We start from the raw sequence: 19,276 nt of genomic DNA, 5'->3' as shown, positions 1-19,276 counted from the left end.
AAATTGCATCAAAATATCTCATGTCATGTCATAACACATGGAATTATCATACCGGTATTATAAATACACAATGACTTAAATAAACAGAGGCTCCCAACCAAAACTGAGGAAAACTAACTTCATTAAAACCCACAAGAACCACTAAGCTTGGCTTCAGTGTAGTTGCAGTTCATGTTTTAACACTAATATTTTGACAATTATGGTTATAAAGAGTGCACTCATTTAGATAATATGAAACTGGCAAGTGAGAGACACAGACACATACTGAAAACAAAAGCAGGCGCACTTTGTGTCATGTTTAGATAAACATAGAAGTGGTCTCAAACTAAATATGGCCCCTATTTGGGCTATCCAGCTATAACTGTACACTGTACGACAGAGATTAATTTTAAGTGTGGCCATAATGATGATTTCATGAAGCCAACAGACATGACATTGACCTCTTCAACAGTGCACATAATGGGGGTGTTTCCTTTCAGTTGGTATTTACGCATACATCAGCACACCTGTTTACTAGAAGCAAGCCTTGTGAAGGCAGGGCAGAAATTGTTCTCACCTTAAGTTGGTCATCTTTGGAGCGAAGTGCTGCATCCTTCTCCCGTATCATCTCCTTCAGCTGAGCGACGAGCTGCTCAGTCTGGCTGAGCCGCTCTGCCATTTCTTCTACAGCAACCTCTCCACCAGCAGCAGCAGCAGCACCATGGGGAGAGCCTGGGCCCTGGGGAGAGACAGGGGAGATGGTGGGCTAGTGACCCAAAAAGAAGCACCGCGTTGGGTTTTGAATGCTGCACCAAATGCACATCCTGGCTGGACAACAAATGAACACACCTGGTGTTGGAATGGTATTTGTCTGCAGCAACATTTTAAAGAGCCATTTGAGATTGTGCCATTTGCAGTTTCATCTTGAGTTGATCTGGAGTATATGGCCAGCTTTAAAGTGTGTGTATTTAAGTGTGTGTGTGAGATTGAGGGGCACTAGGACGGAGCACCAGAAGACTACAGGACATATATAAACAAACACTGTGGCCCTTGTGATTGCTGAAAGAGAGCCTGACATGGGTCAACAGGGATGCAAAGATCCCACTTTTTCAAAAACCAATTCTGACACATAAATACTCGTTTCCAATGCCAAGTACTTATCAGATACAGGTTATCTTATTTATTTTTCTATTTAAAAACTGTATACCTCACTGTGTCAAACTTATTGGGTCCACTCTTCTATATGTCTATATGTATAAAGTGCAAAATTTAATGTTTTTGAATAATTTGAGCAATTTTATCAATCAATGCATTCCTACAAAACCTAAAATAGAAACAAACATATAGGCTGTAGAGTAAATAGGATGGGGGTGTAGGGGGGTTTAAGTTGGAGCAGTGGTCCCCCCTCACAGGAAGTGTGAGCTCTGACTGTCTGACTCAAAGCCCTGTGCTCAGCAGTCTACCTAATTCCAGTCTATCTGGAAATGAAACAGACTGCAAAGCTTTCGCTGGGTTTCCTTTGGCTGCACAAGATAACATGAAATGATTCATGAAAATGGCTGCTGTCTGAGAAATGTTGTCAATTCTGACCAAATCAATGATCACTCTGTGGCATTTATTACATTTGAGTTGATCAACTCTTGTTGTGAGGAAGTGAGGACGGACAAAGCGTGGAAACATTCCTACAAATGTATGAATATAGCAACATTTTGTTTCAAGTTCAGTCGTACACTAGTGTTTCTCGGCAGTGACCTCGGTTTCAGCGCAGGACATTTTCTCATCCAGTAACGGTTCAATGGAAACGAGCTGTGAGACGCGTTACTCATACGCAAAATATGCGATCACTCTGCATTTAGATGTGTGATTGCAGGATAAGTTACTGCTCACAACAGTGCCTCAATGCCAGTCACCTGACACAGAGTACAATGTGACCATTCAAGTAGTGAAAAATAAGCACATGTGTACTTACTACAGAGCCAGGCTCTCCCTCTTCACCGGATAACCATTTCAGCATGGTTTCAGTTTACACCTAAAACACACACACACACACACAGAGTAAATAAATTAGTTAGTCAGTTTTGGGTTCTCTAGTATTTTACCGTTTAGTCAGTATCAGTTAATCAGCATTCATTATTCATCAGATCAGATTTCTGTCTTTATTTTATGCCCCTCCGTGGTGATGCATGGCTAGTCAGAAATAAAACCGCCACAGACCTTTTAAACAACTCTGGCCCTCCTATGGAAGAGAAATGCCTTAACTCTGCCTATTCCATTGATTTGGTCTCTCCCATGAGTTTCAACTCATCAAACGTCCTGTTTCAAGTTGAAATGAATAAAATGTACACAGCAAGACAGTCTCAAAATGCTTTTTCACTGTGACGTCACCTTGGAGGACCTTACACGTCAAAGGATTTACAGCATCAGTAGCAAACACTGAAGACACAAGGCAAACTAGACATAAACCACCTAACTCGTGAAGGAGGGTAATTTTATAGTTCACATAAAACAATACAGGGGGTGGCTGAAGCTCCAAAGACCAAGACTCATACTGTATTTCAGTGACCTCAGTGAGCAGGTCGGCCCTCATAGAGTTACAGGCTCTCTCTGCGTCCCGTCCTTAAAATATTTACAAGCATCCTAGAACAGCAGATAATAGATTAAGGAGTGCAGGCTTTCGGGTCAGTTCATCAGGCAACCTGAGCAGCAGGCCAGACGTAGGCCAAGTCAGTCAAGTGATTTTTGGGATGTAGGCCAAACAGAGTATCAAACCTGATCATAAAGGCTTTGTCACGTTACAGCTGGTTGCAGGCTCCATTTCAGCAGCAAGACACCACCTTGTTTAAAAGCAGACCGCCAGGTGTGGCTCTCGGTATTTGTTGTAGCTAATGTAGATTAAACTGGCCCGGTGTATCGTGGAGTACCTGTCAGGGTGCACGATCAGCCAAATTCATTCATCTCGCTGAACAGCCCGACCCACGTGACGCAGGGAAAAATCAGGTCAGACCGGTTCTCACGCATACCACAACAGGCAACAGTGCCCTGAACGAAAATGTGGCTATCTGGTATCTTTCCTGGATCCAACAAGCTCGATGTAATGTATTTGCACAAACACACAAAATTTATTTAGTTATTTGTAATGAGCAATAGGCAGAGGGAGCAGGTGAACTGCGGACGATCCGGTGCAGAAGCGGTCCCTGATTGTGGGATTGTGTTATGGTTTATTATCAAATTCTCTACTCTGAAGAATACATCGAGATGGACATATTAAGGTGAAAGACAGATCACAGTGAAAGACACTGCTAAAAAAACTAAACAAACAAACGCTTTAGAAGTACACAGGCGATTCTGTTTCTCTTGAAGTCGATCATTTTGCTGAAGATAATCGTAGCTTTCACGAAAACCTAAAGCGCAGAAAACCGCACTAAGTACCGCTGACAGAGCTGGAGAAAATTCCCATTTCAAAACACAATTTATGCTAACAGGCTAGCGTCACTAAAAGTTGTCCGTGGGAAGCCGACGTTTTGACATTAGCTAACGTGAAGTGACTAGCTCGCATCTACGAATATTATCCTAACAGACTGGCCCGGACCACATTTCAACCTCATTTCAACCCCAAAGGCTTCGCATTTCTACCAGGAGACTGGGATGTGCGTCGGTAAGTCGGCCAGATATTTAAACAAATGCGAGTTATAGCTAAGCTAACGTTAATCCAGCTAGCTAACTTTATCGTTATCAGCTATGTAGCTATAAGCTAACTTAGCTAGCACTGAACTGCATCTTCCACTTGATGAATTAGCACGGTCAAGCAACTCGCACCCGTTAAATGTTTACTTTTAAGTGATTACCGGATTCACAACTTCATGAAGAACCCACCTGAAACCTCGCAACGTTGACAAAATCCTGTGAAATTACATTTTATTCCACTTGGCGATGGAATTGCAAATGGGATAAGAGATATGCATTGATCACATTTGTCAACAGACAACTGGGAGGAACCTGCGCATGCGCAGATCCGTCATGTTGACAGGTCCCGGAGGAAACCCATCTTTGCATTTGTATAATTATCATCGGCTACAAAAATAAAAATAAAGGTCATGCATATGGCTAGACCTGTTAGAGCTATGCAGAGGCGAAGTCCTCTATTAGCTCACTATATGTTTTCTCTCCAGAAGAGGCCTGTGTCGCTCCATCAAAGAGGAAACAAACACCAAGATGTCACGTACCCATCATTTCCGTTTTCGCAAAAGCCCTGTACGGATCACTTTGTGTTATCAAGACTCAAAGTCAGTGTAAAGAATTGGCTGATTTTGATTTAAAGATAGACTCTTCAAAAACATATTCTTTATTACTTCCTTATAATATATATTTTTTAAATATTCTATAATATCTCGTTGTCATTTTTATATTTTATATTTATGATTCTTGAGCTGCAGTACTTGCTTTATCTTTATTTATATTTTTACTGTGTTTATTATTTTGCACCAAAATACTAAAGCAAATTCCTTGTATGTGTAAACCTACTTGGCAGTAAAGCTGATTCTGATCCTGAAAAACGATTGCCATCCTACTGTACTAAAGTGCATACGTAGAGAGCTTTAAGTGTTGACTTTTAAATAATCCAAACACAGAAATGTACTGTAAAATGTCAACACCCTGGTGGCAATTTGTAAACACATTGCAAACAACTGTAAAATAGCAAAAAAATGGTAGTTTTTAATTGCTGCGCATTTAAATGCGAGCATTAGTATTTGATTTGTGTCATACTGCATTTTACTTGTTGAATTGTAGTCAGAAGTAAACTTAGCAATATTTGCCAATTAATATATTTCAAAATAATTTAAAGTATTATGCTTGCTGACTCTGAATGAAGCTTGCAGTGGCTGGTGGTGCGTCACACGTACATATAGACACTGTCACCTCAACTCTCCCCTCACTTTTTAGAGACCCTATGGGACCTTTTACTAAATGGATTTAGCCAGTCTTACTAATCTTAGCCTTTAAGGTTCTTATGATTTCCAATGGCTTCACAAACACCAACCCCCACCCGCACACACTGCAGACTTTTCAAATATGTCTGTACGTACAACTGCAAAACCATACGAGTTAGACAACAATAAAAACAGACATGATGTATTATTAGTGTGTGAAGCGCTTTGAGTGGTCGGAAGACTAGAAAGGCGCTATAAAAGTACAGTTCTTTTACCATCTAGGTCTTTGCAAGTTGATTTTCTCAACACAGAAAAACAAGTGGAAGCCTGTGATCTCCTGGAAGACAGGACAACACGTTCAATTAAATGTTACTTTGAAATATGAGTAGCAGTAATTCAAATGTCTGTGTGGTTTTCACTGGTGTCTCTGTGAAGCCAAAGGATATCATGGTAAAGAGCCTTAAAGGTTAACAATAGTAAGTCAGGCTAAATCCATACAGTAAAAGCTCCCATGAGGTCCCCATAAGGTGACTAAAGAGCTGCGTTGACGGAGCATGTTTGTCTGATAAATGCAAGAGTCAAGCTAATGTAGGAAACATACTAGCTTGTTGGCAACAAAATAGGTCCTACAAAGCAGAATATATGCTGAAACATGCACACACATTGGTATGGTCTTTTGTTTATTTTGTTTATCGATAACACACATAAAAGGTTATTGACGACAACAACAACAAATTTCCATGGCCGATTGATTCCCCTTACTTTTCATATTCACACTGGTCTAACTCACACACTCCTGTTATCATCCTCTCCTGCATTTGTGTTCCTCATTACTGCAGTTATTGCTTTGAGAGGTCATCTGAATGTGAGTGATAAAGAAAATAATACAGATAAAAAAAACATATGTACATGTATTCTGGGTTTTAAACCAGGCACACAGTAATAAGAGAAGGTTAAGAGAATTACAAACAACGATAAAGCTGTGACTTACTGTGCACGCACTGATCTCTGCATTGACGTCAAGACAACATGCTCAAATATCATATCATATGCATCTGTATTTAAATGGTGAAATAACCTAAAATCTTTAAACATCTTTCTGTAGAGAACGTTATCCTGCCAGTATGTCTGTGACAGTATGTGATCTGGCCTGTTAAGCTTTAAAGAATTAGTTCGGCATCTTGGTAAAAATGCTTGTTCGCTTTCTTGCAGAGAGTCATGAGAAGATTGATTCATATACAGCCAGGAGATGGTTAGCTTAGCTTAGCATAAAGACTGGAACAGGGGGAAACAGATAGCCTGGGTCTGTCTGAAATCCATCGGTGTGGGGTTGCCTGGCAACCAGCGAAGACTTCAGAGAGCTACTGTTCCTGGCCAAGAACTGGTCCAGCACATAAGTCCCCGTGAAACCACAATATGGTTTTTGCACTTCAGCTTTTGTCCAGATTAAACAAGATACAAGTGAACTTTAGAGATGTTGGTAGGTGTATTTTTTAACTTTGGGCAGAATGAGGCTAGCTGTTTCCCCCTGCTTCCAGTCTTTATGCTAAGCTAAGCTGTCTCCTGGCTGTATATTTAGGGTACAGACATGAGAGTGGTATTTATCTTCTTATATAACTGTCAGCAAGAAAGTGAATAAGCATATATCCCAAAATGTGCAAGTGTATCTTTAATAAGATGGCAGAACTTTAATAATAATTTAATCAAATAGCCGTTTATCATTGCCTTCTTGTGGCAACTGCTGAATCGGTAACAACGCAATACAAACTGTTCCAATATTTTTGGAAAACAAATTAAAAACCAGTACTACTTCAGTGATGTTGATAGGTTTTCAATGTAGTGAGTCCCCGGGACCCACAGGTGCTCATTTGAGTGGGTCCTCAATAAACTTTGTGTTTTTTGACCAATTGTAGTGTTAATGTCGTGTTGAGGGATGGGTATCATTATGATTATATTGAGTCTACTTCTCTAATCTATACTCTTATCAGTTATTTTTCATTACTAAATAATTGATTTTTAAAAAATCTATTCTTTTAAAAGAGAATAAATTCAGAACAGGATTAGAATTTCATATTTTAAATATAACAAAATGTTTCTAGAGCTCCAACAGTAATGTTTACGACAGCAAATTCACTATATAAACTCAATAATATCTCACTGAAAACAAATCTAAAATGTCAATAAAATAAATCATATTCCTGACATCAAAATACTGAAAGAATGAAGCACTCAGACGTCAGTCAGTATCAGTCCCTCCTCCTGTCCTCTGTCCTCCTCCCTCTGCTGCTGCTGTGATTCACTGCCTGCAGGTAAGTTACCTGGCAGAGGGAGGAGGGGCTGGTTTGTCTCAGCCAGCAGGAAGTTTACAAGAATTAAGATAAACAGTTAGACATACAGACAGCTTGTTTGAGCTTGTTTGTAACAATTCGCCATTAGCCGAGCTAGCTCGCTGTGCTTGTGTAAACATGGATCAGACTGCAGACAGAGCAGATTAAAACATCGCTTTCTACATGTTTATGCTTGCAGGTGTATTGATAAAGTATTGGCTTTTTACCCGCTAAGGTTTTATTGCACTTATTTACATTAACGAGCGTAGTTATCGTCAACTCAGTAATCTCCACCGCGGCCTGTCTGACCTGACTGCGCTCCGTGTGTGTGTTTTTGTGTGTGTGCTCAGCCCTGACAGAGAGCAGGTGAGAGGCTGCAGTCTGATAATAAATTACCTAATTTTTTCTTTAGTCTCTTTATATGATTTCAACATGTATTTGTTCACAATGTAGCACTGTCAGGGAAAAAAGTTTACTGCGTCCTTTCGGATTTTAAAGCGTCAGAGACGCAGGAGGAGTACCTAGCAGCATCACTGCCACTTAGAAAACAAGCATCAGTTACATGTTGCTACAGAGTGAATCTTGTCAGTCAAAGCTTCAGCTGATAGGTATAAACATGCATCCATGTTGAATATGTATTACTTGTAAAACTGATGATCACAGAAATACCAAAGGGTTAAGTTGCGATCTCCATGAAGCTGTTTCCAGATGTAAAAAAAAACATTTTAGAGGAAAAACTCAGACTCTCAGCCATGACATCTGTCCTCACACTTGGTAGAAGATGAACATGACATGCTGATCTTCCAAAAAAAAAAAAGAGAAGTTGGTTGAGATTGAAGATTTAATGATGAGATTCAGGCTGCATCTCCAAGCATGTTGGCATGTCCCACAGCTGAAGAAATAACCACTGAGATCATCCTGAATCTTAGAATCTCCCAGATCAGAAAACCCCATGCAGATTGTTTCCTTGGATAATCACAAAAACCCCAAACCCAGTGTGAACACTTCTCTGATGCGTCAGGACTGAACACTGAAGGCAATCATTTGTCATAAAAAACAAACGCTGTTTATTACGAAATCAGGGTTTCTTCTGCTGTCCAATGAACCAATCACAGGGCCCAATGTCCAGTTTGAGCTGGTCCATCACCCATGGGTCTTTTTCAGCCCCCTCAATAAATTCCTCCAAAGAAATCTGACCTGGACAATTCACAAGAGGAACAGAAGGACACACAATCAGAATCGTAATTTAAAAAATGAATCCGTGCAGTTTATGTTCATCAAAGTACAATTATAACATTATTAAAGTGCTGTTATTAAATATAACAGCACAAGAAAAGAGGGTTTGTGTTGACACATATTAATGAGGGCACATTGCATTATCAGCTTGGAACTTACTGTCGTTATTCTTGTCCACCAGTTCAAATATTCTGTCACAAATATCTTCAATATTCTCTGTGTCGCCCAGATTATTATGTCTCTTTATCTTGTAGATGATCTGAGCAGATGGAAAAAAGACAAAAGAAAACAAGCTTAGAACCGTTTGGGCTGTTTCACATTTCTGTATTTGTGTTTTTCTTTTAAAGTTGTTTGAGCGATACTGAGTTGGAAACATGTGATGCCACTTTCTTCCATGCACCAATCAGGATTTAGAAATATTTAAAATATATTAATTTCCGCTGCGATGGTCCCATAAATCTGCAGTGATTATACTTCTCTTTGAGTACTAATTTAAATTTTTTTTATTCTGATGTTCACCCTTTGGCGTAGAGTAACAAGTCACATCAGAGCATTTCTGGATATTGAAGCAAAATAATCCAACAGTTGATTCTCACTGTTATTTTTTTAAAATGATTCCAATGAGAACAGTTTATTGTTAAATTGAAACACAGTGGATGTTTATACAAACTAATCCTAAAACCCTTATGATATTATGCTAACTCAGCAAAATGAGAGATGTGACAAACGCAGTTTGTATAGAGCAACATTGTACTAAAAGCTATTCAAATACCTACAGCTTAATGATGGAAAACAATGTGCATTGTGCATGTAGTTCAGGGGGTATTTGTGGCTAGATGTTGTGGTTTTTGAATTTTAACAATACATCATTCATCAGAAGTGGAAATGAAAACATGAATGTGGTCTATATTGTCTGAAAAAGGTGTCCTGTTGCAGCAGAACTAATGCTAAAAATTTGTGTCCAATCCAATCTTGCAAAATATTCTAAAATAACTGATGCAAATACGATTTTGAATCCCAAACAAATAATTGAATACTTACACTGACGATGTTTTTCACTTCCTCTCTGTCCAGACAGCCATTTCCATCTCTGTCATAAACTTTAAAAGACCATTTCAGTTTGTCCTCGAGTTTTCCACGAAGAACAAGATGCAATGCTGCCACATATTCCATGAAGTCTATATGACCGTCCTAAGATAGATGGATGGATCAGTCAATCACGCTGCCTTCCAACAATGATATGATGCAATATTGAGGCAAATACTGACAAATACTGAAGCTGGTCATTAACAAACAATATACATTCCCTAAAATGTTAATTTAGAAATGTTGTTTTTGGATCTTTTCTATGCTTTTTTTTTTTTACTTATTTCTAGATTCATATCTATTCAATATCATACGCACAAGACACTGTTACATTACCTTATTAGTATCAAAGGACTGAAACACATTTTCCATATATGCAGTTTCTGCTTCTGTGGATTTGCTGTTGATTCCAAAGATTTTCTTGAATTCATGTAAGTGCAGATTTCCACTTGGACATTCACTCGCAAACTTACGGTAGAGTTCCTGGATGTTTTGAAGAGTCACTTCCGTATCTGTGCCGCTCTGTGCTTGACCCATGATTTTAAATACAAAGGAAAAAATTAAGTTGCTAAAATAATGAAAAACCTACATAGACGTTGGCAAGCACATTCATCGCAGTGCACTGAATGAATCCATGGCTTGTGCCCCCAGCAGACTACCCTGTGTTGGCTGTTTCAAGGTAACCTGCTCAACAAATCCAATTGACTTCTCAGTGATCTTCTCCAAATCCCTCTAAGAATTCCCTTTTTTCTTCAATATTTGTATTTCCTAAAATCTGACAAAGCCACTTCCACATTGCTATGAAGAAAATATTGATTCTCAGTTCCTTTGGCTGTTTGACAGCAAAGAGAGCAAAGAGTGGATTGCCCCCCTGTAAGCAAAATCCCTCTGAGCTCTCAGAGAGATTAAAAGACATATGACGTCAAAGCCTGAGCCAGAACCAGACTCAATGGTGGGCGGCCATCCGCCACTGCCGTGTTAGGTTTTTTAGAGGGGGGGGGGGGCACAATGCAAAGACCATGTAGAATTTATTATTTTTTTTTAAATAGTAGAATAGTAATTGTAGTGTTAATATTAACAAATTAATAATAACAGGAATGACAGCTATAGGAAAAATAATGTCAGTATTAGTAACAGAGCCAATAACAACAACTGTAGTAGCAGTTATTGAGCAGGAACAGGTGGGCAGCAGGCGGCCCACAACCACAGATCCAGACTCTGCAGGAACACGGGGGCAGCAGGCGGCCCACAACCACAGATCCAGACTCTGCAGAAACACGGGGGCAGCAGGCAGCAGGCAGCCCACAACCACAGATCCAGACTCTGCAGAAACACGGGGGCAGCAGGCGGCCCACAACCACAGATCCAGACTCTGCAGGAACAGGGGGGCAGCAGGTGGCCCACAACCACAGATCCAGACTCTGCAGGAACACGGGGGCAGCAGGCAGCCCACAACCACAGATCCAGACTCTGCAGCTCCGGAGGCCGAAATACCTGCTGAAAGCGACAGAAGGAGAGAGGAGAGAAACGAGAAAGCACAGAACTACGGGAGAGAGAAGATGTCGAGTTAGTAACATGCAGTAACGGGATAAACATGCATACAGATGGAGAGGGAGAGGAGGAGAGAGGAAAGAGGTGCATCATGGGAAGTCTCCGGGCAGTCTAGGCCTATAGCAGCATAACTAAGGGATGGTTCAGGACTCACCTGAGCCAGCCCTAACTATAAGCTTTATCAAAGAGGAAAGTCTTAAGCCTACTCTTAAATGTGGAGATGGTGTCTGCCTGCCGAACCCAAACTGGGACCTGGTTCCACAGGAGAGGAGCTTGATAACTGAAGGCTCTGGCTCCCGGTCTACTTTTGGAGACTCTGGGAGCCACCTCAATAATAAAAAGTTATAATAGTTATTTGCAACATTAAAGGCAGATGAATACTTTGGATGCTTGATTGCACTTCTGAGATGATGGTTGTCTTGAAGAAGCACAATCCAGGTACAAGTCAGACTTTCACAGTTTTCTCATTTGCTTTAGTACAATCCTCAAATAAAAATCATTATTCTGAAAGCACAGTGTGAAATTATCTCAGCAATGCCTATTTTTCTCAGTATATTATATATATATATATATATATATATATATATATATATATATATATATATATATATATATATATATATATATATATGGTATTTCTTTTAGTGCAAGAACATTTCTATAATACATTCTAATTTCCATGAATTTGTTTTATTGAGACATTTGTCGTTATTGTAAAATGGATATCTGGATGTAGATTTTTATATGTTGAAACTGGTGTATGAAACTCGCAAATTTAAATCGCTAGAAGGTTAATTGGTTATGTAAAATTGAGTTGGTCGATGCAAATTAATATTGCAAACATATGTTAGCTTAACACCCCTAAACCTAAGGTATCTACTATGACTATAACTTTAATACTGATGCAAGTGGTTTTCACATGAAAAAACACTGTTACAAAGAACACAGTGTTTTCTTTGTATTTTCTACACAAGTGATAGTCATGAAGTTCAAATTAAAGTGAACTTCAATGCTGACACAAGTTTTGGTAGAAGGCCTGTTGCTGTAAGTGTGGAATAAATAACTAATGCTATACCATATTATTATCATCAACCGGTAAACCCACTTTGTACTTCACACTTGTTTTATTTTATACTTATACCCACTTGGTACTTAATTTATTTTCTGACCTGTATTATAGTGTATTATATTTTTTTGCCTAGTACTTCTCTTCCTGTGTGCACTGACGTGACGGTGAGCTGCTGTAGCAAAAGAGTTTCCCCTCGGGGATCAATCAAGTATTTCTGATTCTGATGTTGCTTTTACATACAGTGCCCACCCAGAAGTTTGCTAATGTTCTGATTGCTTCTTTGCAATGGACATCATATAAGGTGAGGTGCTAAATGCATTAACTTGAGAATTGCCACACTACCTTCCATTACAAGTAGACATATGGCTCAGAGGGACTGGAAGGAGAAAAGTATTGCAAGGCAATGCAAAAGTAGCCCTCAAAAAAATCCTCGCCGTGACCTTTAGGGGGCTCTGTACTAGTGACATTTTGAAGCACTTTGATCACTTTATGCGATGTGTACCTTGTTGTCTTCTCTACTCACACAGTTTAGCTCAATCACCTGAACTCCTGCACACAAAGTAATTGTAAGCCGAGACTTAACTGTGTACACTAAGCCTCTGAGGATTACGTTTAAAGCGCCTGGGTGTAGGATCTGAGCATTTCTGACTTTGATGACACCAAGTGGCAGAATCATTAAAGACACTGGGTCTGAAGCATGAAGTGTGTATGAAAATATTATATTTATTAATTACAAAATAAATGCACATCAGAAACAGATACAGCATGAGTTTTCACTTTCACCTGAAACATTTTCTTCAGACTTCAGACAAAAAAAAAAAAAAATCAAACTGCACGATATTATGCCATATTGTTTTAGGGTTCTTGGCTTACATGACCAAATGGAAAACGCAACAGTCAGTTTAGTCTCATTGCTGAAATGTTAGGGTTTACTAACCAGATGATAGTTTGGCGACATAAGCTCACTTAAAGCTGCGCAAACCAATATTTTTATATTAACAATGGGTCCAATGATCATGTGAAATGTGAAGTCACATGTCAAGGAGAAATCGACTCTGCAGTAACTCTCAGCTCATTGTTTTGGTTTTTCAGCAAACAACACCAAATGTTTTGTTTCTGTCCCACCGTTCTCATCAGTCCTGTTTCCAGCAGCAGCAGCAGACAGATGTTTTCAGCAAAAAAATAAACCTAATAAACCCACTGTACTCTACCGGCTCAGCACCAAATATCAGACTTTGAGACTTGCTGGTGAAGAAAGTGTTGAAATTTAGCAGCTGAAGAGCCAGATATTTCCCTCAGGAGTTGGTGGAGACCAAACCAGAGTTTAAAGGAGAGTGAATATTGAACTTTTTTATTGGACTGTTCGTTGGGTGACTAGAAACCCTAATGTTTGCTCCATGTCTGCTGGAGGCAACCGTTAAAACATCTTCATAAGGGGGCTGAAAATTAGCTTCAGCTAGACCCCCTATACACATCACATCTGTTGCATTACTTTAATTCTTACGTAACAATGTCTCCCCTATAAATAAATGTTTTACTTCAGGAAAGTCTAATTCTTTGAACCACCATAATTGTGTAAATTCACTGATTTGATATATTACCAAAATATGACCACCAGGCAAAATCACAGCAGAACTGCAGCCGTGAAAAAGCGCACTGAGTTCCATCTCCAAGTCACAGGAAGCTCAGCGTGGACACAAAGGCCAAGACAGCGCCTCGATGTCAGCCTCAACAAAAACCTGTGGGCACTGAACCCACTGGGTGAGAGGTCATGGTAATTTCCCACAGTTCTGGATGACCCAGCCCGTGGCGTTGACATCCAACTTCAGCAGGTTCATGACCCATTCGTCCTTCTGAGCGCCCTCCATGAACTCAGACAAGGTTATCTGACCTGTGGGGCACCAAAACACAATCCACGTGGATGACTTTGCATTTTACAAAAAGTCAAAGAATAACAGCAGTAAAATATTTTGATCAGAACTTCAGAGGAAAATCTACATATTGTACGTTTATCCACATACATCATATTTATGTGGTCAAAATGTCCTTGTTTAACAGAGCTTTTTACCTAAAGTCACACAAAAAAAGCCAAAAGCGTTGTCAAAAGTAGCGATGCTGTATTTTACCATATTTTAGTTACGGTGTGGGGCAACACACATACGACTAGTACGAATTCACAATATACACTAAAACAGAATATTGGCAGAAAATGTAGGTTGTTTGTGTTGAACTCAGGTGATGATGATCACAGAAGAAATTTCAAATGTTGTTCAACAATTATGCAATTTAAGAAAATGTACAGAGACTAAATAATTGAACGATTTGAACGTAATGAGTGACGTTAATGTTTAATATTCTGTCATTGGTTTTGTATGTGTGCGTTTTGATGTGTGTATATGTGCCTTAAAAGGTTGTTACCATCTATGGTATGGACCATTTATGTAACTTATTTTGAGAGGGGGGCAAGTAAGATTTTCCTTCTCCCTGCTCATGTTCGATCACAGAATGTGTATTATGTTATACAGATTGTAGCTAATAACTTGTGTGGAATTTTAAACTCAGGTGATAAATAATCAATGAATGAATATTTGTTTAACATAAACTGGATACTTTTCTTGTGGCTGAATAGCTACTGATGGACAGGGTCAGATTTTTCATCTTAATATAATACTCACGTGCCATATGTACACGTACATTTAAAAAAGATATTGCTAACTGTAAATCATTCCTGCTCTCCATACTGGCCAAGAAATTATCCCTTTCCTAACGTGATCGCATTGTAACAGATGGGGGACAAAATCCACAGTCCTTGTTTTGTGCAAAAATGCATTCTGAAGTTAATATGAGGCTTCAGCAGTCAGACAAATCAAACTTTGTATTAGACTCAAAGATGAGAAATTATACTTTAAAAAACGCAAACATAGTGTGCTTGCGAAACATGTAACATAACATTAATATTCAGTTAAGACAAAACGGCACTTTATTGTAATACTTTGTCAATTAACACACAATCACAATATGCTAAAGCACTTGTTATATTGCTTTTTCTTGTTGTCTAATGCACACCGTGTACTTGCTTACCATCACCATTCTGATCAACAAGCTCAAAGATTCTGTCGCAGATCTCGGACTGCGTCATACCGATGTCACTCGTCTGGAGCTTGATTTTGTACATAATCTGTGAGACATGAAGTGTGTCTGTGATCAAGTGCATTAACTATCAGTTCTAGCTTTATTTACTAAACCCTTTGCTTCTGCACAACATCCAGTGTGTAATACTGTCATTGACTGATGGCACATGTCTTTCATAGACAGCTTTGAAAGCTAATAAAACAATTGCTATAATTTCAATGGAGGAAACACTCTACAGACCCAAATCAAACTGCAGCATTTTTATTTCTCTGGAGGTTCCCAAATATGTCCCATAAATGTAGAATACTAATATTATAGTTCTACACAACATGATAAGGAATAAAAACATTTTGCTTTTAGATTACTGTAACAAATATTACCTAATTCCTGTCAAGCAAATCGGATCATGTGGACAGTGGGCTAAATTTAAGTCTCTGGATTTAGAGGCTGACTGTAAAGTACATCAAAGATGTTCACTTCAAGAATAGACCATCCACTCCCCACCTAATGCCCTGTGGACCTGCAGTAGTACAGACCCTAAGCCTTGTCACCGGGTCAGTACTATAATCTGTTTTAAGAGGATTTGTGTTATGAAACATGGTACTTTTGATAATTTGACACATCAGCTGAGTATATCCCACTCCAAAAGGTATAACATAAATCATAACATACTGTAGAATTTGCAAAAGTAATTCTCCTAATAAACAGTTGATATCTGAAATGGTGTCTCTTACCCTGATGATCTGTCCCACCTCCTGCCTGTCCAACTTGCCATTCCCGTTCTTGTCGTACATCTTGAAGGACCACTTGAGCCTATCTTCAAGATTTCCCCGTAAGATCAGGTGGAGTGCCGCTACATACTCCAGGAAATCAAGCGCATTATCCTGTAAGCAAATAATGCAGAGTTGCATTTACAATAGAACTAAATTTCTAATTCTTTAAAGAGAAACTGCTGCGTCTTTAACCTGATTTGTGTCAAAGGAGCGGAATATTGTCTCGATGTAGAGGGACTCCTCTGCAGAGCTGCTCGTTACCCCGAAGATCCTCTTGAACTCATGTAAGTGCAGGGCACCGCTCGGACACTCCTTCATGAAAATGATGCACAGCTCCTGAATCTGTGCCAAATCCATCTCCTCGCTGCGGCTCTCTTCTTGTCCCATTGCCTTTTAATGATCTTGATAAAAGAGCTCCTGGTGTGTTTGTTCTCCTCACACACTCCAATCAAACTAAAGAGCTGTGCTCTACCATCGAGGTGCTCGTAGGTCAATCCTATTAACTCGTTAATCACCTGATCTTTAGCCAACAAGTTGTTGTCCAAGTAGGTCTGAAAATCTGGCAATACTGTCGTTACCAAGCGCCAAAAACAGTGATTAATTGGGTATCTATTCAATTGTACAACAGGTAGAGTCAATTAATCAGCTGGCTTTGATATTAGCTGTCTGCCTGTGTGTCTGTCTGTAGATACACTCTAGACTGTTTGAATTTCTTACATAGGCTACTCGTCTATGGAGCCCTGGACCAGATGCAGTGTCAGACGACTCAAAAATAACGGAATAAAACGCTTAATATTCCTATTTATTTTATCTTTGCACACATTAAACCATTCTATCTTTTACCCAAGCATTTCCAATTTTCCTCACCACGCTGCCAATTTTCCAAATGCTTATATGATAATGAGATGGGCGTTTTTATATCTGTCCAATGCAGGGATTGGTCCAGTGTGGGAGTGTGTGTGTGTGTGTGTGTGTGTGTGTGTGTGTGTGTGTATGGGAGCTATTTTTATCAACTGACTGGTGATAAAAGGAACAAATACAGTGGTGTGTCAAAGTGTTTGCCCCCTTCCTAATTTCTTATTTTTTTGCATGTTTGTCACACTTAAATGTTTCAGATCATCAAAGTAATTTAAATATTAGTCAAAGATAACACAAGTAAACACAAAATGCAGTTTTTAAATGAAGGTTGTTATTATTAAGGGAAAACAAAATCCAAACCTACATGGCCTTGTGTGAAATAGTGATTTCACCCTAAACCTAATAACTGGTTGCTCCACCCTTAGCAGCAACAACTGCAATCAAGCGTTTGCCATAACTTAGAATGAGTCTTTTACGGCGCTGTGGAGGAGTTTTGGCCCACTCATCTTTGCAGAATTGTTGTAATTCAGCCACATTGGAGGGTTTTCGAGCATGAACTGCCTTTTTAAGGTCATGCCACAGCATCTCAATAGGATTCAGGTCAGGACTTTGACTAGGCCACTCCAAAGTCTTCATTTTGTCAGTCTTCAGCCATTATTATATAAGATAAAAAACAGAAATAGAAATAGAATGGTTTGAGGTTTTTAAGTCGTAAACTGCGTCATATTTCAAGATACGGAATTGTGCACTGGTAAATCATTGGGAAATATGCAAAAGATGGATTAGTCATACTGGTCCTTATTTTCAACACAGCAACATATTCCATAGGAATAAAAAAAAAATATGTAAGATTTCAGCTGGCGACACAAAGACCTACAATAATATGGACTGTGAGTGTTTTACTGTTTATGAAATGGTAGGGATTTTACACAAAAAGTAAAAAATATTTTACTATAAGATATACATAGATAGACAGACAGATAGACAGATAGATAGATAGATAGATAGATAGACAGACAGACAGACAGACAGACAGATAGATAGATAGATAGATAGATAGATAGACGGATGGACGGATGGACGGATGGACGGATGGACGGACGGACGGACGGACAGATTTTCATAATAGATAATCTACCCATTTTAAGTGAAAGATGTATTGATTCCCAGTTGTTCACCGATCATCCCTTTAATTAAACCCAAGCAGCAGTACAGTGATTTACACTTTTACACAGGTGCTGGGCTACACAGGACAACAAAGCCACAACAGAGACTCCCTGAGATCTCATTCAAACATAATCAAAGACAATATTGAGCTGCTGTATTGCAGAAAAAGCAGAAAAGGAATTGAAAATATTGAAATATGCCCATGTTTTCCTGATGATGACCCTAGTTTACCTATTTCCACCTACAGTCCACCTCCTCAACTAATCCCCTTATCCTAGCTGTCTTACCTCAGCTTTTGCTCTCATAATTAGTCATAATTAGGTGATTATGTCTAATTTTGAGATGCCTGTTATGTCAGTAAAGTGAGTAGTAAAGTTATGTCAGTTATGCCATAAAATGTGTTATTTTACGGGGAGTTACTGTTTATTGGCGAACAACAGCTGGAAGCATTGGCTTACCGGAGAATTGATAATTGGCAGACAGATAAACTATGGTTTATCAGAATTAATAATGCCCTCTGAAACCTCGGATGGTCATTTTTACATTTCTGTCTGTGTTCATATTAAATTAATGGGATACAACATGTTAATCATTGAGCTTTAGAGGTGTTGGTAGGCATATGTTTGACAGAACCATGCTCACTGCTTCCTCCTGCTTCTAGTCTTTATGCTAAGCTAAGCTAATCATCCCCTAGCTCCAACTCCGTATGTAACGTGCAGACATGAGAGTTGATGGTAGAGATAATAGAGAATTCTTAACTCAACACCAATGCAGCACCAGGATGCACCAAGCTAGGTGTTTTGAAGATGAAACATGCTAATCTGATCATAAAAATTTACTTATTCACACAGAAATGTATGTTTTGGTGCTCAATATTGCTGATGCAGTGTGCCAACTGTTTTTACTGTCAGTATTTCATAACTTGTCTCCGCACAAAGAGCACTTTATAACTCCAAGCTCAACAGTGTGTCATCATGTCTAATTTCTCAGCAACATATTTAAAAGAAAGTTCAACATGTGGCATTATTTCTTTCTTCATATGTGTTGCACTTAACACCTTAAAAAACAAAACCAAAGTTACCTACGTACAGCGACACCTCAGGAAATGCATCAAACTATTTCTTAGAAGCTGCATGAACGTCATTAAAACTAACTGCAGACTGCAGCGAC

General features: G+C 39.1%; 3 protein-coding genes across 8 annotated transcripts in view; all 3 read right to left on the bottom strand.

The window, feature by feature from the left end:
• Positions 1 to 3,999, bottom strand: part of si:ch211-220f16.2 (golgin subfamily B member 1) — a 35,341-nt gene extending 31,342 nt beyond the window's left edge. For 4 of the 6 annotated variants that reach the window (XM_044208693.1, XM_044208774.1, XM_044208521.1 and 1 more), the window contains exons 1-3: positions 3,853 to 3,998; positions 1,949 to 2,008; positions 557 to 718 (exon numbers count right to left, since the gene is read on the bottom strand). In XM_044208693.1, the coding sequence (XP_044064628.1) occupies positions 557 to 718; positions 1,949 to 1,993 (207 nt within the window). In that variant the 5' untranslated portion in view covers positions 1,994 to 2,008; positions 3,853 to 3,998. Of the gene's footprint in view, positions 1 to 556; positions 719 to 1,948; positions 2,009 to 2,748; positions 2,847 to 3,852 lie in introns of those variants that run through there. The other 2 variants (XM_044208959.1, XM_044208610.1) reach the window with 2 other exon arrangements.
• Positions 4,000 to 7,370: 3,371 nt separating this feature from the next.
• LOC122875234 (guanylyl cyclase-activating protein 2-like) lies at positions 7,371 to 10,546 on the bottom strand. Its single transcript, XM_044194141.1, has 4 exons — positions 9,893 to 10,546; positions 9,512 to 9,661; positions 8,630 to 8,729; positions 7,371 to 8,431 (listed from the first exon to the last, which is right to left on the bottom strand). Exons 1-4 carry the CDS (start codon positions 10,091 to 10,093, stop codon positions 8,313 to 8,315), a joined length of 570 nt encoding a protein of 189 aa, XP_044050076.1. The 5' UTR covers positions 10,094 to 10,546; the 3' UTR covers positions 7,371 to 8,312.
• A 2,333-nt stretch (positions 10,547 to 12,879) lies between these two features.
• On the bottom strand, positions 12,880 to 16,553 carry LOC122880223 (guanylyl cyclase-activating protein 2-like). Its single transcript, XM_044205098.1, has 4 exons — positions 16,274 to 16,553; positions 16,043 to 16,192; positions 15,258 to 15,354; positions 12,880 to 14,067 (listed from the first exon to the last, which is right to left on the bottom strand). Exons 1-4 carry the CDS (start codon positions 16,466 to 16,468, stop codon positions 13,946 to 13,948), a joined length of 564 nt encoding a protein of 187 aa, XP_044061033.1. The 5' UTR covers positions 16,469 to 16,553; the 3' UTR covers positions 12,880 to 13,945.
• Positions 16,554 to 19,276: the final 2,723 nt, after the last annotated feature.

The sequence above is a fragment of the Siniperca chuatsi genome, linkage group LG1, assembly GCF_020085105.1.
Source record: "Siniperca chuatsi isolate FFG_IHB_CAS linkage group LG1, ASM2008510v1, whole genome shotgun sequence".
Classification (NCBI taxonomy): Eukaryota; Metazoa; Chordata; class Actinopteri; order Centrarchiformes; family Sinipercidae; genus Siniperca; species Siniperca chuatsi.
Note: the sequence above shows the minus strand (reverse complement) of the source record. Positions and strands in the feature narration are given on the sequence as shown.

Excerpts from the sequence above, each read along its gene's own strand:
- LOC122880223 (XM_044205098.1), bottom strand. The coding sequence starts at position 16,468 with ATGGGACAAGAAGAGAGCCGCAGCGAGGAGATGGATTTGGCACAGATT. Across the intron at positions 15,355-16,042 it reads AGGTGGGACAGATCATCAGG|ATTATGTACAAAATCAAGCT; the intron begins GTAAGAGACACC and ends CATGTCTCACAG. Across the intron at positions 14,068-15,257 it reads TGTTGATCAGAATGGTGATG|GTCAGATAACCTTGTCTGAG; the intron begins GTAAGCAAGTAC and ends GGTGCCCCACAG.
- LOC122875234 (XM_044194141.1), bottom strand. The coding sequence starts at position 10,093 with ATGGGTCAAGCACAGAGCGGCACAGATACGGAAGTGACTCTTCAAAAC. Across the intron at positions 8,730-9,511 it reads AAGTGAAAAACATCGTCAGT|ATCATCTACAAGATAAAGAG; the intron begins GTAAGTATTCAA and ends CCATCTGCTCAG. Across the intron at positions 8,432-8,629 it reads GGTGGACAAGAATAACGACA|GTCAGATTTCTTTGGAGGAA; the intron begins GTAAGTTCCAAG and ends TGAATTGTCCAG.